The sequence below is a fragment of the Eucalyptus grandis genome, chromosome 10, assembly GCF_016545825.1.
Source record: "Eucalyptus grandis isolate ANBG69807.140 chromosome 10, ASM1654582v1, whole genome shotgun sequence".
Taxonomy (NCBI): Eukaryota; Viridiplantae; Streptophyta; class Magnoliopsida; order Myrtales; family Myrtaceae; genus Eucalyptus; species Eucalyptus grandis.
The window spans coordinates 23821383-23844726 of NC_052621.1; the positions used below are offsets into that span (position 1 = coordinate 23821383).

General features: G+C 40.7%; 2 protein-coding genes across 2 annotated transcripts; one reads left to right on the forward strand and one right to left on the reverse strand.

Annotated features, from left to right (window-relative positions):
- Positions 1-5630: 5630 nt before the first annotated feature.
- LOC104422330 (inactive leucine-rich repeat receptor-like serine/threonine-protein kinase At1g60630) lies at positions 5631-11308 on the forward strand. The gene is made up of 3 exons (XM_010034628.3): positions 5631-7794; positions 7920-8381; positions 10407-11308. Exons 1-3 carry the CDS (start codon positions 6903-6905, stop codon positions 11063-11065), a joined length of 2013 nt encoding a protein of 670 aa, XP_010032930.2. The 5' UTR covers positions 5631-6902; the 3' UTR covers positions 11066-11308.
- Positions 11309-14835: 3527 nt separating this feature from the next.
- On the reverse strand, positions 14836-17914 carry LOC104422331 (BTB/POZ domain-containing protein At3g19850). The gene is made up of 3 exons (XM_010034629.3): positions 17729-17914; positions 16475-17626; positions 14836-15423 (listed from the first exon to the last, which is right to left on the reverse strand). The coding sequence occupies exons 1-3, from the start codon at positions 17789-17791 to the stop codon at positions 15016-15018; spliced, it is 1623 nt and encodes a 540-aa protein (XP_010032931.2). The 5' UTR covers positions 17792-17914; the 3' UTR covers positions 14836-15015.
- Between the last annotated feature and the right edge of the window lie 5430 nt (positions 17915-23344).

A 23344-nucleotide genomic window follows, 5' to 3' on the forward strand; every position in this document is an offset into this window, starting at 1 on the left:
TATTCTCATCATTTGAATTCTATACATTTATCCTAGCAGTTGAGAGTTCACATTCTCATAATCTTTTGTAAAATCAAGTCCACCACATAGACATTCATGGAGCACTCTACCACAGTTCTTAGCGGATGAGCTAATTTAGGTTTTATGGTGCATCCATATAGGAGACTACTTGTTCAATTTGTCTCTTTCAACTTGGATGCCATGAAGCAGGCCTTGGAAAGTATTGGAATAAGCAGGAAGGATTCACGCTACCTTTATTCCTACAAAAAGATTTATTTTCAAGAATTAAAGACATTCACGATCGATTCCTTATTCCCAAAAGAGAGTTATTTCCGATCCAAACCTAATTCTAGAATGTCTTCCTTGGAGTGAGATCGGCCTATGAACTGTTCCTCCTTCCTTTCCTTAAAGCGCTTAGGAAGTCCAGATCAAAGAAAGCAATCAGTGCTCATAAATCATAGTAGAGAGCTATCAGTGCTCGAAAGTCCAATCTTGTTCTTTTCACATTGCTTGGAAGTGAAACTTTTGGAGGCGAAACTTTCAATTTGATGTTCCTTTCATGATTTTCCTTCATGAGGGAAACAAATATTTAAAAGGAAAGGATTGCTGTCTAATCATTGGAGTTGAAGCTGGAAGGAGGGCCCATGAAAATGCTCCGGACATTGATCACAAGCCAAGGGTGCAAGCTACGTTATGAATCACATACATAAAAAGATGGGCTGCTTTGAAGACTGTTGTGGCTTTGCAAGGCGTGTGTTTGAAATATTAACAGCCGAAACACGTGGCAACAAACACAAAAATCTGATTCACCTATTTAAGTGTTGTACATTTTAGTGATAAATATACTGAAAATTCTAAAATTTATGGCGAAAATAAAATTGAGTATTAAAACTCATAAAATAGATGCAATCGAGATCCAATTTAGTTAACAAAAAATGTTGATGTGGCTTTTTTAAAATTATTTTCTCTCTTATGTGACGTTGACGTGGCTAAAACTACGATATTTTGTCCAAATTTGATTTTTTAGCAGAAGTTTTATTTAAATCAAGTTAAAAGGCAGCTTTAAAAAAAAAAGGGAAAAAATCAGGCAAGGGTTTGCCATTGCTAGTCCACCGTCGTAGGGAAGGGTTGTGTGGGGGTTGCCAAGCCTCAGCCATCCCCTACCATCGCTCGCCCTTCTCGATGAAGGTGAGGCAATAGAAGCAAGGGCCTTCTACCTTCCTTTGTTTATTAAATTATTTTATTTTTAATCTAACTTAAATAATATTTAGATTTATAAATCATATTTGGATCAAAACAACATCGATTTAGCTTAATTATCCATGTTTTAGAGATGCTAGTGCCATGTAAGAGAGATAAAATAGTAATAAAAAAAAAGTCATGTTAATATTTTCCGTTAGACAAATTAAATGGGATTAATCAAATGGCTTGGTCGTACCGATTTTATAGTTTTAATTTGATTGCAGTTTTTTGAAACTCAATTGTATTTTTGTGACAAGTTTTCAAGTTTCTAGTGTGTTTATCTTTATATTTTATTATGTGTATCATCAAATATGGGAACCTATCTCTATGCTCGTATCATTGTTTCTTGTGATCGTCCAACGCAATGTCGGTTTGTGCTACATACTCATCGTTGCCAGTTCTGCCACCGCCATCACCGTCTAATATTGATTTGCTAGCACTTTTGTCAAAGGTCCCATGTTCAATCTCTAGCCACCACTCCTCTCTCTCGTGCGCGCACGCACAACATGTGCGAGCAAGCGCACTCAATCAACACGCATTCACACACACACACACACTACACACATTACAACCATTGATGAGATGCGTTGGTAACTCTTAGATCAAAGAAGCCTAAAACCAAATCTCAGAGATGGGCAAAAATCAAGGGGGAGGAAAGGGCCCGGGCAATGTGGCGGTCGTCCTCGAGCACATTGGCCAACCATATCATTGCCCTTTGCGTAATGTGGCGGAGGCCCCGACGACATCGAGTAGGGGTTGATAGAGATGAAGAGATAAGAAGAGCCTATTTTAGCTAAGGTGCCAGAGAGCCATGCGAAGTAATTCCAAAAAGTTCATTGGACGGGAACGACACATGAGTAGAGTACAAGAGGAGGCAGAGACAACCCCTTTCACCCAACAAGTCACAACGCATCACCTCACAAGATCGTGCATGCTCGAGTCGGTGATGCTGCTGCAGCACGGTGGCAAGATATTAAAGTTAGGATGGGGAATATCATGGGTCATGTATATATTCTGATCCTACATTGCTCGCGTCTAAGGCCTGCTTGATCACATAAGTCTCGCGCCGTCTCAAACCATCCTGGGACATTTCAAGTTCAACCGTGCACATGCCTGTACAGACAGAAATGAGATCTAGGGCACTAGATTTTCGACCGAACCATGTGAGAAGGGAAGAAGAGAAAATGCGGTAAGATTTTGTAGGTGAGAAAAGTAAGAATCTGGCGACCGGTATGTTGGAGAACATGCCTGAAAAGCTCCCCATGCGTAGGCGTAGGCGTAGGCATAGGCAAAGTAAATGTTGTTCCGTCCCGGGGGGGGGCCCACTTCGGGCAAGCACAGCTGGCACCGGTCGCTGAGGATCGTCAGGACAAGCGTGACTTCCACCTCACTTCTCACCACGTGTAATTACGGTATTGGATGAGAATGAATTTGTAGCTTAGTGAATAACAGTAAAAAAGAAAAGGAAAGGAAAAGAAGGAGAGGAGGGGGACCCACCCCCCTCTCCAAGGACTTCAATTCTTCCCTTTCTCGTAACTGAAGAAAAAAAAAAAAAAGAACGCGAAAATCAACCTAATTGACAGAAAAAAAGGTACGGGAAAATTAAATCGCAATGTCCTATGATTTGATGGAAATTAAGTAGGATTTACGCCGAAGTGGTACGACACGTTGATTCTGCAAAATCGAAGTTGACATTGAATTTACTAAGGAAGCGACCCTCGGAGGAAAAATATGTACATGAGCAGCGCAATTACACTCTCGAGACGCGTTGCGGGAAGCAAAACTAACATAAAAGAAAAAGCCGAGATTGGGAGACGTCACAAAAGGCTGAGAAATTATCAAAATAATCCTAAATCTATTATAATTTTTTTAATTTAATCATAAATATTTTTTATATCAATTTAATTCTAAATATTTTATAATTATGTTAATTCAGCCCATTAGGCCAAATTTAACTAGCCGATATCAACATTGATGTCGATTAACGCTAGTTATCCAATTGATGCTAATAAGTTTTTGATGATATTTTATTTTTTTTCTTTTTTCTTCTTCTTGCTGATCATTAGACTATCCAAATGTTATGGCCGTCAAGGTCGACCTTGCTGGCCACTAATAAGGCCATTGTTGGGTAAGGTTGAGCTTGTCCAAGGCAAGTCTGAATTAGCAAAAAAAAAAAATGGTTTAAGAATAAATTGGAAAAATTACAATATGCATAAGATTGTTTTGGTAATTTTTCTCAAAGAGCTCAAAGTAAGGATCCACCAAAAAATTTTGGCAAGAGCTTTTTTGACATGGTCGAGCATGTGGGGTGAGCACCCCTCATTGATTGACCCGCCCGTGCTTGAAATATCCGAATGCCACTACCCATTCCCGCCCTTTCGGATAGTCTAGCGGGGTCTCTTTTCGTGCGGACTTTGTAGGCATGAGCTAGGCTTTCTCACATGCTAGGGCTCTCCCCCTGGTCATCAGACCTTCACTTAAGTCAAGCTACTTTTCTAACAGCGCAATATGCGCACCAACTGATCTTCCCACTCACGCTAGTCTTTGGACCTATTATGCAGTACTTTCCAAATCGGGTAATTTACTTTGCTCTCTCTCTCTCTGTTCATTTGCCAATGTCGCTTTTTTGCGGACATTTAATCCATATATGATATTACACATGTCCTTAAATGTCAATAGAAAATCTAATAGGACAATAGAAAGTTGATGTGTGTGACAGTTTATGGAACAACTATTGCACCATGTTCAAATATTCTGTCACTTTCTTTCACGCTCAATTTAGCTTTTTTTCTTTTACTTAGTACTAAGCATGTAAATATTTAATTAGGGAAGTAAATAAAATCTAGGAAGATTCGAAATCATGATTTCCAACTTTAATACTACGTGAGAATTTATACAACCATTTTAAAAGTTTCAAGAGGAGTGTTGAAATATTTACGTAACAAATCACATCTTTATCCAATAAGCTTAATTTTTAAAAATAGTTAATAATTATCCCATAAAATCTTACAACATGCGCAGGTCAAATTCAAGTCAAAAGATGTCGATATTGGCGATCAAACCAATTCACACCTTAAAGATTAGGGGTGAGCATGATTCGGGTTGGGCTGGTCCACTCCCTAACCCTATAACCAACCTGCACAGTGCTGGTCCTTAATTTTTGGAATCAAGGACCGACTCTATTGAACTTGGGATCGAGGACCAGACCAACCCAATAGATTCAGTCCGGTTAATCAATAATTTTTTGTTTCATTTTTTCTACTCCTTAACAAACCAATTGAGGACATTGGGTTGGTTCGGTTTCAAGGTCAATTTAGGACCAACCAATAATTTTTTATTTCATTTTTTATACTCCTTGAAAGGGCAACTGGGGATCGTATCGACCCAATGAGTTCGATGATGAGCAAAATCAGTTAAGAAAAACAAGCGATGAGGGTTAAGTGAGGTGAGTATCGAATAGAATGAGCATCAAATGTTGAGCGGAGAGCAACAAGCCAAGCGAGCATCGAGCGGCGAGCGACACGAGTGACCCAAAATGAGCAAGTGAGCAGAGAAATTGTTTCTTTCGATTTTGGAAAATTGAAGACTAAGATGACAAATGAGATAGAAGAAAACAAATATGTCATAAGGTGCATTTTTGAACGCCGTGAGGATTTTTCACAAAAATATTTTCCTCATTTGTAAATTATGAATATTGATGCCGTAAAAAACATTAAAAACCTAAGTTATTAAAGAACAATGTAAAGTTACTTAAACTCCTCACTAAATAGTTATTGATACCGTTTATTTTAAGGTTTTTTTTTTGATATAAAAAATTTATATATATAGTCAGGGTGGATCTAAGTTGGACCGACTTGAAACTCTTAAGACCAAGACCGACTCGCACAGTATTGCTCAAGGAATTCTAGGATCAATGATCGACCCAGTATCGGATTAGGATTGATCCATGATCAGTCTAGGGTTGACTCTGGACTGATGCTTACCCCTATTAAAAATAATATTGCCCCAACAAATTCACACACTCCTATGCCGGGTTTACATATCGTGTCCTAAAACGTGGTACACCGGGCACCTTTCTATGGTGGTGTTCGATTGAATCGGACGGCCGGGATCGGGACGGATCGAGCCCCATGGATCTTGATCCCCATCCAGAACCTTCTCTACGAATCGGACCCGTCTTGATCGCTGCAGCAGCAATGCCGGCGAGTACAAGGACCGCTGGCTGGCTGAGGTTTATCAGAACTCAGGAAAACACCTGCAACCGCAATAATAAGACACGTTCTTTTCAGCCTTTCCATGTCCTCTCTCTCTCTCCATCGCGGTCAATGTACAACCCCACAGCGATCTAGTCTTCTTTAGCCCAAACATCTTGCCGGTCGACCCTGTATTTATGGTGTCTCAGCCAAGGAGGCCCTCCACCAACACCCTTCATTCCTTCTCTCTCTCTCTCTCTCTCTCTGTTTTCTTTCTAACAGAGGTTTAATGGACTGATTGTACCCTTCGCTGAATCGACCTCCCTGAGCTGAGAGCCACTCAAGAGGGGCCTTCGGTACGAGTCACCAACCTCCTCGTGTTTCCTTCTCGCTCGTCGCTATGCTCGCGGGTCGCGGAGACCATGTGGGTCATTTCGAGCTCGGTCGTGGCTGTTCGATCCCCTGTTTCTGAAGCCTCGAGATCGATATGATCGGAGCGGGCGACAAAGGTGTTTAGTTTAGCAGCCCGAGAGTTCCCGTTTCAGCTTGGGAATTAAGAAAGAACAAAAGGGGAGGAAAAATCAGAGTACTTTAAAGTTAAAACTGATGCTAAAGATCGTTTTTTTTTTTAATTACCGAGGGATTTTCTAGTTTCAATAATGCCTGCAGAGATTAGCGAATAAAGAAATCGCGGGGAGGAGAGGGAGACGAAGGGGGGGTTTTGAGATCATCAGCTCAGCTCACGTGAAAGTCTCTCTGTCGCCGTGTCTGTGCGTCCTCCGTCCCCGTAATAATCCGTGAGCTCGTGCCATCAATTAAAGAAAAAGTTTGGGACAAACGATGCCACACACTCAACCCTCTCTCTCTCTCTCTGTCTCTCTCTCTATCAGTCTTCATTTGAACAGAATGTGGGAGGAGAGAGAGTAGCTCACGGTACCGTTCCCACCATTGGAGCTCCATCTCTCGCACCTTAAATGCCCCCTCTGCAACCGCTACTTCTAGGGGGTTTTATATTTCTTTTTCTCTCTCCCCGTTTCCCCGTTCTGGGACTGCGAGTGAGCGGTGGGCGAAGAGCAGCGGAAGCAGAACAGCAGCTGTAGCAGCAGCAGCAGCAGCAGCAGCAGCTGGTGGCGCTGCTACAGTGGGAGTAGATGCACTTTCTTTATTGCCCTCCTCCCCCCATCACCTCCTGCCCCTTTTCGCGCCTTGTCGTTTAGCAGTCCAGTCCAAGGAGAGAAGGGGAAAGCACGAACTTGGCTTCTCTGAAAATGACCCAAATTGGCGGGTCGCCTCTCTCCCCCCCTCGTCATGATGGAGGCTCCCTTCACATTTCGAGAAGCATTTGGTCTTCTCCTCCTCTTTCTACACAGTGATGAATCTGAAAAGCCCAATTTTTCCTCACTCTCTCTCTTGTTAAAGATCGATCCACACTGATTCGACTGTAGATTCTTGACAAAGACTCGAAAAATGGGGTCTTTCGTTTCGGGGTACTGCTCTCTCCTCCTCTTTCTCTCGTTCCTCCCTCTATCCGTCCTCGTTTCCACCGCCAGATCAGGCGACGCCGACGCTCTGCTCGCTCTCAAGTCCGCCGTCGACCCTCACAACTCGCTGCCCTGGCAAGTAGGCAGCGCGAACTCCGTCTGCGCTTGGCCGGGGGTTAAGGACTGCATGAACGGCCGCGTCACCAAGCTCGTCCTCGAGTCCTTGAACTTGACCGGCACGCTGGACGGTAAGACCCTGAACCAGCTCGACCAGCTCCGTGTCCTCAGCCTCAAGGACAACTCCATCTCCGGCGATATCCCCGACCTCTCCGGCCTCGTCAACCTCAAGTCCCTCTACCTGAACAGCAACGCCCTCTCCGGCGGCTTCCCCTCCTCTCTCACGGGCCTCCACCGCCTCAAGATCGTCGTCCTCGCCGAGAACCGCATCTCCGGCGAGATACCCAAGTCCGTCCTCGGCCTGAGGAGGCTATACGTTTTCTACTTGCAGGACAATGGGTTCACCGGCGGGATCCCCCCGCTGAACCAGACCAGCCTCCGGTTCTTCAACGTCTCGAACAACCGGCTCTCCGGCGAGATCCCGGCGACCCCCGCGCTGTCGAGGTTCAATGCCTCGTCATTCTCCGGCAATGTCGATCTCTGCGGGTTGCCGCTCAGCAACCCTTGCAACGGCACTGTGTCGGAAGGCCCGTCGATGAGCCCTGCGCTCCCGGAGAACCCGACCGGGAGGAAATCGCATTCCAATCGCTCGAGGCTCATCAAGATCGTTGCAGGAACGGTCGGCGGATTCGCATTGCTGCTGATCTGCCTGCTCCTGCTGTGCTTGATCTGCAGGAGTAGCGGACGGAGGAAGGCTGCAGGTTAATTCACATTTACTTGTCAAATTCAGATTACCGATTCTCATTAATTCAAATCATTGTCCAATGTTTAATTTCTATCCTAACCGCGATCGTGCTGAACTGTATTAATTCGTGTCGATTACTAGGCGAAGCGAAAGCCAAGGGCGGGGCCGAGACAGGGGAGGAGGCAGGGGAAGGGCCTGCCGGTGGCAGCAACAACGGCGGTGCTGGGAAACCGCCGCCCCCGGCAGGGGGTGGGTTCACGTGGGAGGGGGAAGGGCTGGGGAGCCTGGTGTTCCTCGGGGCCGGGGACCAGCAGATGGGCTATAGCCTGGAGGACCTGCTGAAGGCCTCGGCGGAGACGCTGGGGCGGGGCACGCTAGGGAGCACGTACAAGGCGGTGATGGAGTCGGGCTACATCGTGACCGTGAAGCGGCTCAAGGACGCGAGGTACCCTAGGATCGAGGAGTTCCGGCGGCTGATCGACGGCGTTGGGCGGCTGCGCCACCCGAACGTTGTGCCGCTCCGGGCCTACTTCCAGGCCAAGGAGGAGCGGCTGCTGGTCTACGACTACTTCCCCAACGGCAGCCTCTTCACTCTCATCCACGGTAACGTCCTATGTTGTCTTGTCGGTCCAATTTCACGTTTGGCAATCTCTCTCCATTTTTCTTTAAACTTTTTCATAATTTTGGCCAATCTAATTTGGTTATCTTGTCTGCCATTTTAATTTTGTTTTTATGTGCATCGTCATCTCATCTGATAATCTTAAATAATCTAATTTCGCATCATTCATGTGGGTCTATTAAATATTAACGGGCGTAAATGCGAGAATCGTCTCACCCTTATTTATTTATTTGTCATGGCGTTTGGATTAATATGGGAGGTAAACTTATATATAGGAAAAGTGTATATAATATAAAATGGGGTTTTAGGGTTTCTAATTTTTTATCATGTTAGTCATGAATTTTTGTGATGTGCACATCTTTCAAAAAAAGCTGCCCGTCGGAATTTAAAAAAAAAAAAAAAAAAATCTCACGTGAATCTTGGTGAATTTTTTTTTTTTAATAAAAAAACCACACATTCAAGATTTTAGCCGAGCTGTCATCCTAAAGGCTGTTTAAAAATAACTACTTGGAGACCGACTGATCGAATAGGTCGGGCCTACGCCGCTGACCTTGCGTGGGACCTGCGGATCTAACGGCGGACATCCTTCCTGATTTCGTTCTAGGTGATAAATTTCTCCTCCCGCACGACACTTTTAGATGATTATTCCATTTCAATCAATATATGTATAGGAAAAAAAAAAAAAAATATATATATATAAAAAAATATATATATAATAATTTTTGCTATATGGCCATATTAGGAAAGAATATATGGTTTTTTGAGAGTTTAGCTTTTCAAATATTTAGATTACCAAAGCCAAAGGACTCGTTCGATTATACTTTGAAAAATGAAATCTTGCCTTTCTCCTTTTTCCCCATCTTCTTGGTATAAGATCATGCAAGAAAAAAAAAGAAAAAAACAGATCATACGAATTTTTCGTGTCCATGTTTATGCATCACGTGAATTTTTACGCGCTCCACTAAAAATAAGTACCGAACTTAGAAAATCGGAATTTCCTTTTAGGTGCTGAAAACAAATTTCGCCAAAAGACTCTGTAAATCGAAATCTTGGCTAATATCATCAACCGGTCAGTCTGGAGTCTTGTTAGGTGAACAAGGACAAATTATTTAAATATTTTATATTAATATATAAATCTAAATATTCTTTAAAAAGCGCGCTTCGAAGTTGCCAACTTGCTTTTGTACGGTCCGCCAGTGAACGCTTGTCTGGTCGACTACCAGGGTGAAAAAAGTCCAGATAGATTCGTGTCCTTTTTTCGGGAGCTCAACATTTTTGCCAGCGCGCCACTGGTTTGAACTAGGAAAAGTTGAAAAACCCAACTTGGGGAGGATCTTTGAGCAATGAGCATAAACAATCCAGAGCAGCTAGAGCGAACTGCAGGTCGTGGACGTGTTCTTGAAAGGATGGTTCTTGGTTGGTAAATTGCAGTTGCTAATATCATGATGCAAACCTTGTTTTCTTTGCGTATCGTATTGAGGAAACCGGTAGGGCGAAAAAGAAAAAACGAAAGGCGAGAAAGAGGGCTCTTGACAGGACCAGTTTTTTGGTCTAAATCCCATGACAATTTGGTTAATGATTTCGAGTGGCGTTCTGGGTTTTCATTTGTCAGCTGCGTTGCATGCTCTCTCGGTTGCATTATCATGTGCGTGCTGCACGGTTCTGCGCTCTGCTTATCAGTTTCTGCTCTGGTGGTTCTTGGCTGCATCTCTTCTCTTTTGCCCTTTCGCTTTTCTTCGTTTGGATTGTCAGAAGACCTGTGAATGTTTTGCTGTCTCTTGCTGTCTCTTGGGCGCTACTGGTTTGGATTTCTCATGTCGTTCTTATCTCATTTGTCACCACCAGTCTTGTCTTTTGCATGTTTAACTAGAACATGGAATCTCACCTGGACCGTAAGATTGCCGAGCGCAGAGCAGATTGTTGTTGAATCATATAGGGTGGATTCACTGATCGCCTGCTAACGCGAATTTGTGCACTGAATTTACGTGAAATTTCATCCCTCTCCGCAGGATCAAGGACTTTGGGTGGCGGTAAGCCTCTTCACTGGACCTCGTGCCTGAAAATAGCCGAGGACTTGGCGACCGGGCTGCTCTACATCCACCAAAGCTACGGACTGACGCATGGGAACTTGAAGTCCTCCAATGTGCTGCTCGGCCCTGATTTCGAGTCCTGCATCACAGATTACGGCCTCATGTCATTCCGGGACCCTGACTCGCTTGAAGAACCGAGTGCCACTTCCCTCTTCTACAGGGCCCCCGAGTGCCGGGACCCTCGGAGGCCCGTCACCCAGCCGGCGGATGTATACAGCTTCGGTGTCCTCCTCTTGGAGCTCCTCACAGGGAAAACCCCGTTTCAGGATCTCGTCCAGGAGCATGGATCGGATATACCGAGGTGGGTCCGTTCGGTCCGTGAGGAGGAAACGGAGTCCGGGGACGAACCTGCATCTAGCAATGAGGCCTCTGAAGAAAAACTTCAGGCTCTTTTGAACATAGCGATGGCCTGCGTGTCCACCGTCCCGGAGAGCCGGCCTGCCATGAGAGAGGTCCTGAAGATGATTAGAGATGCGAGAGCCGAGGCTCAAGTTTCGTCCAACAGCAGCGATCACTCACCGGGGCGATGGTCGGACACGGTGCAGAGCTTGCCCAGGGAAGAACATCTGAGCATATGAGGGCTTAGGCTCCAATGTTCTTTTTTTCCACCCATTAATTTGATTTGATTTTTTATTTTCGCAGTATGGGGCGGCGTAAGTCCATTGATGTAAAGATCTAAGTCCTCACCATTGTTTCCGGTGTTTTTTTTCTTTTTTCCAATCAATCCGCAATACGTTTAGGTCCGGAGAACTTGATTGCATTGAAAAATTTAGAACGAAAGTTCGAGTTAATGGCTCTAATGAAAGTTAAAATTTTCGAAACAGCCTGAGCAAAGTTCAGAAGCTCTTATACATTGGGGGCTCTTCTTGCAACGACTGCAACAATGGTGCAACCGATACCTGCTTAGGATGAACTCCACCCTTTCTGTGTTCATTTTCCTGCTGCTGTTTGATTCTACGGTCTCATTCACGCTTCGAGCTTTTTACCTGTCGATTCATCAGTTTTCTCTGTAGCATTTATGATAGCTTTTGTCATGAACTTGGCAGCCGAATCTCTGCACTTTTCCTGTCGTTGATCATTCTCATTGCTTTTCATTATTCTCACATGAAGTTGGTTTCTGCTGCTGAGTTTGGACTTCGCCTTTGCCTGTTGAAGTTCCTATGATCTCCCCGAATCTTATTTCTGTTCACGAAAGTAAGGGTGAGGGAACAAAAATGGAAACGATGAAACTGGTATGAGACAGATGAAAACCTCGGGAGTACTAGGTCAAACATCAAAACTAATCTGGAATGACAAATTATAAGTGACCAAAACTCAAGTTCTCACTGCACTTAGTAACTCCAGACAGATAATTTTCTTCTTTTGGGTTACAACTTACAAGGCTGTTCAAACTTTTCGGATTGATCCTTGTGGGCGCACACAAATCGTTCTGTCCAATTGCAAGAAAAAGAGTTTAGATCTCGAAACAGCAATGACCATAATGTTTCATCGGGTATGGCAGTGGGGCGAGTTTATAGGATCCATCCCCACTCCCACAGGAAATTCAGGTGTCACCACCTTATTTGTATTGTCCCATATTCTTCTTGAATTTAATTTTAATTAGAAAAATTTCATTAAATTAAGTATTCTATGATTATTTTAATCCTTGAAAAAGTAACAAAAAGTGATTGTCAATAAAAAAAAGTGACAAATACTTTCTTTTAAAAAATATATAGATGATAGAAAATACTAAACTTAGTACTTAAAAGAAGTTATGATGCGGTCTGGAATGGGTCATAGGTAATGATGACCAAATCGATCGTGGTCCCGGTCCCGGATGTTCTGGAACAATACATTCGGTATCCATTCTCACCATAAACTTTGGGCAGCGATGCGACAAAGCGATGCATGGTTTTGCTGAGGCGGGTTAAACTGTCATTCCTAAGTTTGTTGGTGATAGGTTCCCGCTTTAACAACGTCTGCTTTCTTAGAAAAGACAAATTGGACAATTATTTATGATTGCCTTGCATGACCAAAAAAGGTATGTAAGCTTTAGGCACCATACTCTGCCATTTGCACCGCATCTCATTTTGGACGATTCTGGTCCTTGCAAGGCAAAAAGGATAACCATACAAATGATCTCAAAACCACAACCCAATATGTAATCCGGTATATGAACTTTTAATTTATTTAATGTAATCTTTTAACTTTTGATAAATATTCAAATTAGTTCTTGGATTATATAAAAATATTCAATATTATATTTTTATTAATTTATGTTTATAGGCAATATTGAACATTTTCATATATTCTAAGGGCTAATTTGAACATTTAACAAAAGTTAGACCACATTTAACAAATTAAAAGTTCAGTGGTAAGATTGCATATTAGGATGAAGTTTAGGAAAACATTCAATAAAATAAAATTTCAAGGAACACATTGTACATTGAGTCAAAGTTTAAGGACCTCTTGTGTCATTTTTGTGATGCCAATTACAAAACACTATTTCATGCTTACTGATAAATTCATGAAAGCATTGATAATTGCCAAATCCATTTGCTGTCAATAGCTTAACCCTACCACATTTTGGTCACTTGCCAATATTTGTAAGAAAAGAGCTAAAATTCTTTATTCCTTTCAAGCTACTAAGGGCACGTTTGTTTAAATGTGTTTTTGTTCCCCTAAACACAAATTTTTGTTCTTTTGTTCCGAGAAACTAAAAAAGAACAAAAACACATTTTTACACTTTTGTTCCTAGGAACAGATTTGGAATAAAAACAAAAAGTAGAAAAAACTTGTTTCTTGTTCTTGGGAACACTTCCAAGAAACACTTTTTTTTTCTTCTCATTCTTCTTCTTAAGATTCTTTATTCCTTTCAAGTTACTAAGTATTCCAAAACTTATTAACATTTATTTTCATATCTTACAATATTGAGTTATTGATTTTTCATACGATGTTACCAATCTTAATTCAAGTCACATGCCGATGTTCATTTGCCTTTTCAATGGATCTACCATTCCATTTGTTACTAATAATTGAGTAAGTGATCAGCATGTTAAACTTTTATAGAATAAGAACTGTTATTTTCGTGTAAGAGCTAGTAGCTTCATATTGTTGTAAGAGTGATTACTTTTCAAGCAATCTAATAAAATGCTAGTCATGTAAGAGTGAATAAATTCATATAATATCAAAGCTAGTAAATTTAATACATTGGTGCTGAGTTGAAAATAAGTGTTAGTTGGTTTGGATAATTAATAAGAGTTGACACTTCTGTCGTTACTTGAACACATTAGTAATCTCCAGATATACAAAAAGGTAAATGATTGAAATATTTATCAAAACGACATACACAATTTGGTAATTGTCTTAAAATAAGAGTTCGTATAATGAAAATTAATTGGTAATTGAATCGGAGATAGGTTGGTAAAACACACAAATTACAATTGCTAATTTTGTATGAAAGTCAATAATTTTGACATATTTGTCAGTTTTCGTAAATAAATGTCGGTAAACTATGATTTAGTACTATCCAAATAATCTAATGAAGAAGGTAAATGACACAAACAATATTTGCCAAGCTAAAATGAGGTGATAACTTAAAGACGAAAAATATCAATGAATCACTTAAATTATCGGTAACTTTGGAAGTAAAAATAAATATTCTACTTTTAAAACGTTTTGGTAAGTTACTAAAGAGTTCTTTTAAGTGTATATGTATGGATTTTTTTCTAGGCAATTTCGTACTTGTGCACTCTTTAAAACTTTTTACTCATGAGACTTTCCACATGGCAAATTGCAACAAAAAAGTACGTGATCTCTGCGCGATTGCTATTTTATCAAGATGAGGAATTGAGCAATTGACAGTGACAAGATCTTCTAAATGATTGACTCTCCAAGGAGCATCAGCCTTGAGAATGATCGATAAGATTGCAAAAGATTAGCAATTTATTCAAGGAATAATCTCACGGGCCAATCCTAAAAAACATTATAAATGGCAAGTTGGTGTTATTTTGAGGGGAGGACATGGGAGAGTGAGATAAAAAAGCCAGCATTGCACGTACAAACCGGTGCAACAAAAGAGGATATAAAGACGAAATCATCTGCTGATTAGCTCAGAAAAGTTCATATTTAAAGCTACAGATGATGCTAATCACGGGACTAGACTTGTACTGGCATTATTAGTCACATGGACATCGAATATTGGGCAGGATCCTTAAAACACTTATCAGCCAATATTTATTTTTTCAGCTATGCTGACTGGTTATCAGATGCACACGTGAAAAGTGCTCTTTTTTAATTTTATAATATAGTGTTTAAATTTTACGATTTGATTACTTTTTGAAATGGTCCATAATTGACGATCAAGTTGCTCTTTGAAAATCACAATTCCTCCTGTAAATTAATTTACAGATAAAACTCCGACTCTACATGTTTCCCATCTCAAACCACACTGGAATGCAACTTTTACAAATCAAGCCACAAACATCCCTGCAAAGTTGAAGGTCAAAAAGTGAAAAAAGTCAAAAAGGAAAAGACATGGCCTTTCTTCTCAGCAGAGTCTGGGCAAACTCCTGCTACTACTTGGGTGCCTCACTATCTTGGACATCTGACCCTTCATCTGCTTGCACACCTTCTCCAGCTCATTCACCCTCCACTGCATCCTCTGCAGATTCATCCTCATGTCATGGTTCTCTTCTTCGACGCTCTCGGTGTCGACCCTGCCATAGACCACTATCTGCCTGTCGCTCGTCGCGGGGCTCCCTTGGGTGACTTGTGCTGGGAGGAAGTCTTCGGCAGGTGGCACGTAGGATTGCTGCGACATGAGTGCTTGTACGGTGATTCTTGGCGGGACTTTGGGGTTCTTTGCCAGGTCCTTGCAGGCCTCAAGGCTTAGTTTCTCGTAGTTGAGGCACCTGCACAGCCTCGACCGCTCCTCGAAGGAAAGGCTTGGGTGCGACTGCAAAATATCCGCCAAAAAGATTAGGGGAATTGTTCCAAATGAGAGATCTTTTTTTGGAGATCGACCGTGCATATCACGTCATTGCCAAATCATGTTTAGCTGATCGATTGTCCCGAATTGGCCTGCTGGGTGACTCCAATGCTTCAACATCTAACTGCCAAACATAGGCATTTCATGGACCTATTGAATGCAGCGTCAGCCTTTATTGGGACATTCCAGCGAGTGCACGATTCCCTACAATTCAGGCAATTCAGGTCGGCCCTACAAGTTTTGTATTTTCTAATCAATGATCATACTATAGCATGATGGGCCAGGGGACTACACATTTCCTATGAAAGGTGGGCGCGAATTGACATGTCCAGCCGACTTGCATATAAAAGAAGATTGCATTATGCAGGTTGTCCTCTCAAGTAGAGGACAATTCACGAAATCGGTAACTAGTGGCAGCGAGTTAAGCGTCCGTGAATGAGCAACACGCATGAGAGAGAGAGAGAGAGAGAGAGAGAGAGAGCAGATTTGTTTTGATGTAGGCCAAGTCATATTTAGGCCACAGGTAAGAAATGATGCAGTAATTTTTTGTGACCGGAAACTCTGTCCTACCCGAAGTTCATATGAAAGTGTCTTGGTCCCCACATTACAGATGCTGCTCTGAATTAAAGTTTTCACAAGATGTCAGCTGTAGAACCAAGAAAAAAGATGCCGATTAATGCTGCAGCAATGGAACTCCCTAAAAAATTTATTTTCGTAAAGTCGGTACTTCCGAGAGAATCAGAAGTACCAAAAGAATGCAGATATTCCTCACTCAAGCCTTCCATGCCTGGATTAGAAATACTGAACGGAAAAGGAAGAAACTTTAGAGTGCTAGAAACCCCAATGGATGATAAAAACAATTATCGCCAAAGCATCTTTTGTCTTATCTACTATCTTTCTCATCTTCTTTCATCTCACTAGCTTTCGTGTCCAGCCCATGTTTCTCAATTATTTTTGTCATCTGGAAAATATATGGATAAGAAAAAGCAAAGAGAGACAAGGTAATGGAATAGTTCACCTCAAGGAATATATCAATGGCTCTGTAGACCCCATCGTAGCAGTCTCTAGCGGAGTCCGGCAAGCTCTCTGCAACCCCAAGAAACTTAGAGATCTTGAGGTTTTGATCTGGGGCTATCTCACCCAAGTACTTATCCACCAACCTGGCCACTTTCTTCATCTCCTCTGTGGACCAGCCATCGCCATTAACAAACACCCTAATCAGCCTCACCACCAAATTCACATCATAAACACCTCTGTCATGCCCAGAGACCAGGAGGTCATCCAGAGTTGCCTGATCAAGCATCCCGCCAATTAGTCTCTCCAGGCCGACTCTGCAATCTTTGCTGATTCCGAATCCTGACACGATTCTCAGCACCCTGAGAAGCCCCCGGCAAGAAAATGCAGTTTTTCCCACAAGGATGACCCCGTGAACTGCCGTATCCGCGAGACTGATGTAGTCGGACTTTGTGCTCGCCGAAAGCCCAGCCACGTTGCCTTTCCTCTGAGACACTGTCTTGAGGTAATGGAGCAGGAATCTCGTGAGGGTCAGGCTGTTGTTTTCGCTTCCATGAGCCCCTAAGCTCTTGACTACCATCTCGATTATCAGTGGAGACAGGACGGTCAAATCATCGAACCACCACGCTTTGCTAGACGAGAATGGGCTCTTAGAGTCGGGGGTCGTCTTTGCCGAGGAAGAGAACCTGAACCTGGAAGCCATTTCAGGGGACGATGATGATGAAGACGAGGAATTAATTCGGTTAAGGTCTGAATTCTGAGCGATTTTTGCCAGCAGTGCGCAGATGAGCTTTGGGAGTAGGCCTACCGAGTCTGCATAGCTGAGGAATGTTTCGCAGCACTTGAGGCTCGCAATCACATCATTCCAGGACCAGTAAAACATAGTTTCCAGGAACTTCTCAGTCTGTTGCAGGAGATTAGAAGCTGTGACCTTTTCGGACATCCCCAGGAAGACTGCACAGCAGTGAAGGAGGGACACATTGGAGACCGTGATTTCAATCTTGCCGCCGTTGTAACAGAACCTCAAAACCAGCTCGAACCCGTCGGAGCCACCCGGGAAGTTGTCGACCTCGATTCCGGAATTCTTGATCTGGGTCCTCCTCTTCTCTTGCTTGATGATCTTCTTCAACCTCCCCGAGTATGCCGATATGATTTTCTGCAAAGAAATTGGAGGCGCCTATTAATTTCCATCAAGAACTGAGGAGCAAAGAAAAGGGGAAAGGAAGAAGGAGGATTTCGGTTGAGCGATTCAGACTACCTCGTTCAGGAAGAATGTCTGTTGACCATTGACATAAACTCGCAGGTCACAGTGCAGTGACATGTTTCGCTTTGCATCGAATGACCCCACAAGCCCTCAATACAGATAGCAAGAAAATGCCCAAGGTGGTATGTATTTCACCGGCAGAAAATAAGTGTATGTATGCAATGAGAGAGAGAGAGAGAGAGAGAGGTGCAAAGTTTAATGAGCTAAATACTAGAGTACTCTTGCTTAATTATACTGCTAGAAATCAACTGTTACGCTCGGGGACATGAGAATAGATTGATGAAAAGACTCTCTCTCTCTCTCTCTCTCTCTCTCTCTGGTGCATATGTGGGTGTGGTGGCGTGGCTCAGTCACAGAAGTCAGAACTCCATTCATGCTGCCTGTTATTATATTGCCATATGGTTCTTTGCGTTTATAAACAATCCAAGCGGTGCTGTTCTTTAGCAGAACAAAAGGGAAGACAGAATATTTTATTCTTCTTTAGATTACGGATTAAAAAAAGGAAAATAAACCATGTTGGTACAACGAACGGGAAAAAAAGAGGGAAAAATATGAGCAGGGTCCTTGTCCCCTAGTAGATGCTCCATTTGAGTTATTGTTATTTCCTTGGCACGTACTGAGTTTAGGTTCTCTCCATGCATTTGGATTTACATGCTCCACTTCGGGGACATGTGAAGGTGGACCCCATGAGAGAGAGAGAGATTTGAGGCCAAGCTTGTTGATTTGGATCGATGACAATGGTGATGAGAAAAGGTTGAAATTTGCAGGATTTTGTGGTTTAATTCATGATCCTTTTGCGCAGCATTGGAAAATGCAATTCCAACTCTTTTTGTCCAAATCTTTTTCAAAAGGACAAACATTTGAAAGCGTGATGCGCAAACCCAACAAGTATATCCAAGCCAATCTGACAAGTCGCCCTAGTTGTAGGGAAGTCGAGATGTGCTTTGCTATGCCTCAGAAACTGCCAGTGCCAATGAATGGTTGATGCAGTAGGGCTTGCTCTGGCAATCAATGATCCAAGTCTGCTAGGCGGCCATCAGTAATCTTTTTGCCAGTCAAAAAATGCACGTGACATCTGCAAATTGCGGTTTGAGTTAATGGCATTTGACGTTGAGATGACCGATAACACTCCTCCACTAAATCCAGATGAACACTTAAAATATCTTGATTGGCTTATAATGCATTACTTTAAATTTTTGAGTGAATATCTAACTAGATATATTCATGTCTATAACTTGAACTCTCTTTTGATGATCATATCAAATTAAGCTTTTGCCACGCCTACTTGACAAGTGATAGCAAAGTCAATAATTAATTGATCATTTTCTCTCAATATGTGTCAACATTTGATGAAATCAAAAAAAGGAATCTTGCATGTGTTCTTGATAAGTTGTATTTGAATTGAATGTTGGTTAATGGGTTCTCAGAGTCTGTAAACACTTGGTGGAATATCTCATTGAAGGAATCTCGTACGTGACTCTTCCTAATCTATATGGCATCTAATGTGTTACCAACAAGTGATAGCAAAACTAATGGCTAATTGATGGCCTCCCCTAATGTGTATAGGCTAGGTGCAATATCTCAAGATATGACTTTAAGATGCAATTGAATCTCCCTAGTTAAGGTGGCAAATGGTGTCTAGGCTGAGGCAACTGAGAGGAGTTAGAAGAGTACATCTAGCTCACCCATCAACATTTGCCAAACTTGGTTGGGACATGGTATAAATTTGAATCGAGATAAGGTTAGTGCAAAAAAATAGGATTAAAGGGGATTGGGCTAATGTGGGGGGAGATCTATTGAGGGAGAAAATTGTCCATAAGTCCTAAACCTATTCTACATTTGTCAATTTAGTTTTAAACTTTTTAATTTTGTCAATTCAATTTTAAACATTTTTACTTCTTGTCAATTGAGTTAATCTGGCCGATTTTGATTGTAATATGCTAACATGGACATAAAAATCTTTTGATATAAAATAAAAAAATAAACCTCCATTTCAATTTTCTTTTAATATTCAAAATTTTGAATCCCAAGAAATATAAAAATGCGAATTTTTTTATTTTGTTTAAATTCCTTTTTTTCAATATAAAAAATTCATCCAAAAGTAGGTGAAAGCGAAAAATTTTAATTTTTTTGTAAGGTATTGAGTAGCGGTGTAGCATCAGATCCCAAAGATAGTAAGTCTTTTATTTATTATGAAGAAAAGAATTTTTCAAAGATTTTATATCAATTTCTCTATGGAACCGAGATAGTTACCTTGGAGAAAGATTCTAGCAATAGTGGAAATGCCTATGCAATTAGATAATAATTAATATTAATTAGATAATGAGAAATAAGATTCTCTTTTTCATTTTTTAATGCATCAAATGACATTTTTTTTTTTTTTTTTACTAATTCAATTCTATTACTTTTTATATCATCACTAATATTTTATTAACTAATTTAATTTCTAATAAAAATTGGAAATAGAATCTAATGAAAGAGAATAAATAGAATAGAACTAAATTGAAATACTAAATAGAATATAGAATAATCGGATTAGAATCTTACTCTACATTCTAGAAAATAGAAATTCTAATCGTTAGAATAGTCATTTTTTAATTTAACTAATAATTCAAGTTAAAATAGAATATATATATTTCTAACTAATATTAATAGTTATTAGTTATATATAATAAATAATATTTATCTAAATTAATTAATATTTTTATATAGTTATAGAATTCTAAATAATTAGAATTATTTCTATTTTTAAATTAATGAAATGATTTTTTATAGAAAGAAATGATTCGTTATAGTGGTGATGCCACGTAAGATCACCAAAGTTGACATGAACAAATTTTAACAATATATTAATAATTTTTGAATTTTTATTAATTTTCTATTTTTTTTCTTTTCCTTTTGTCGGTGGTTGACCACCGTCTACAGGTGATGGCCAGTCGGCTGGCCTCATCCACCACAGGCGAGGCTTGGTGACACTAGGCGAGGTCACCTTGGCACGAGCAAGGGTCGACCTCGCCAGATTTGGTGAGGGGAGCCCTTGCCAAGGTTCACTCTCCCAAGCTAGATTTGATGGGGTCGGGTTGACCCTCGCCTAAGCCAAGGCAGCCTTGCAAGGGTTGGCCCTTGCGAGGGTTGGCCCGACCTAGCGTTGCACCGCCCAACCGATGCTCGACGAGGCCACCTCGCCAAATCTAGACTAGGCGAGGTTGACCCTTGCTGGACCACGCTTGGGTGAGGGTTGTCGCTTGTAGCCTATGGTTAGTGGGGGCGAGGCTAGTTGGTCATCGGCAAAAAGGAAAGAAGAAAGTCAAAAATAAAAATTCAGAAAATTAAAAAAATATGTTTTTTTTATTTAAATTATCTACATCAGCACTTGACGCTCCTACGTGGCACCATTAGCGCCCACATTAGCATTTTCCAACTAAAATTGATTGGATGGACTCAATTAATAAGAAGTGAAAATATTTAGAATTGAATTGGTAAAATTAAAAGATTTATGACTGCATTGGCAAAAGTGCAATAGGTTTAGAACTTTTTTGACAATTTTCCTTTATTGAGGTGTATGTATGAGGGCTTTAAGCAATACTCACATATGAAAAATTAATGCTATGTGAAACAATTAAAATATCCCAGTTCACCCATAACCAAATGTGGGTTAAATTGAATATGTTGATGAAATAGAGATTAGGCTTTCTCTCGGTGATCTTTCCAAAAGAAAATCTTGAACTTATGAGTAAGGAAAAGTATAAAAAAAGTCATAAACTTAGTGCATTGGTAACAATTTAGTCATATATCCTTAAATTGAACCAATTTAGTTATAAAACTTTTTACATTGGCATCAATTCAACCCATTAAGCCAATTTAGGTGGAAAATTGGGAACGTGGACGTTAGACTTTTTATGTGACATTGCGGGTGTTGATATGGGCATTTTAAATAATATTCTAATAATTTTTTGTTATTATTTTTCTTTTTCTTTCTCTCTTTTTTCCTTCATTTTAGCCCGTGAGGGCCAACAAGCTCTCTTCGATAGCTAGTGAGGCAGCCCTAGCCTGGATTTGGCAAAGGCCTTCACACCGTTGCCCATGTCCAAGGAGTTTGCAATAGCCTCACCGGCTACAAGCAAGGCCATGAAGGCCTCACCTAGGGCCTTTGTGGCCTTGTCGGCTCTATAGACGAGGCGGCCCTTGATAGATTTGGCAGTAGGCCAACTCTTGCTAGCCCTCACTTAGTGGACAATGAGTCTTGCCGGCCAAAATGAAGGGAAAAGAAAGAAAAAGTTATTTAAAAACGAAAAGAAAAGAATTAAAAAAAAAAATGTCCACGTTAGCATCGATTGCATTGCGTAGGACGGTTAACGTCTATGTTGTGATTTTTGGTTTAAATTAGCTGAGTGGACTGAATTGATATCAATTTAAAAAGATATATAACTAAATTGATCAAATTGAAAGGCTTCATGATTCAATTAATACAAATGCAATAGATTTAAGACTTTTTTGATATTTTTCCCATTATGAGCCCCAACAAACCTAATTTCCAACATGATACAATTTGGCTCCTAATATATCAAGACTTCCCTGAGCATGACATTCAAGAGTTAGTTTTTACTGATGTATTACCTGTGCGACTCTCTTTCTCTTGACGGGGAATGTTTTTTTCCCAAAAGTCCTAACTCTATTGCATTTTTCCTTATTCAACTTGAACCTTATAATTTTGCTAGTTGAGTTCTAAATCTTTTGACAATTGATAATTAAGTTCATCCAGTTAATTTTAGTTGGAAATAACTAATGCAGATGCCAACTATCCTACAAGATATAGTCGGCGTTGATGTAGATACTTTTTATAGTCTTTTTAAAAAATTATGAATTTTTTATAATATTTTTCTTTTCTTTTTTTCCCACGGCATTGCGGCCCTCAGTGGACTTGGTAAAAAAAGGAAAATGAGAAAATAAAAAAGAAAAGAAAAAAGAAAAAATTCAATTTTTTAACTAATGATAAAATATCGTCTACGTCAGCCTTGGTCATTTTATGTACACTACTGTCATTTATGTTAGCGATTTCCAATTAATTTTAACCAAATAGATTGAATTGGTAAATTATTAAAAGGGTTAGGATTTAATATATAAAATTGAAAGGTTTATGATTCAATTAATAAAAGTCCATAAATTTGAGATTTTTTGGAAAAATTTCCCACCCACGTCGGGAGACTTCACGTGTTGCAAACTCCTTAAGCTATAATCGTGATCTGGGCGGCTAATTAGCATGCCATAACTATGATTTCACGATGTGGGAGTCTCGGAAAATGTGAGGAAAATCCAACACATAATAACCTTCAATTTTGATGCCAGTTTTTGAGATATGCAGATGACATCCAGTACCTCACGAGGGAATACCATAACACGAAGTCAACAAAAGCCCGAGCTCCCAATATAACTTGGATCCATTTTATTTACAAAAGCGAATAATTTGTAACGAATTAAATGTTTGTCGGTTTCTCGGTCTATCGAGTTATAAGATGTAAGTTTTTTTTCTTTCACTCACACTTCACAACTATACCATTACCACCCCTTTTGAGTCGTCGCTCCATCATAGGAGTGATTTTTTTTTCCTAC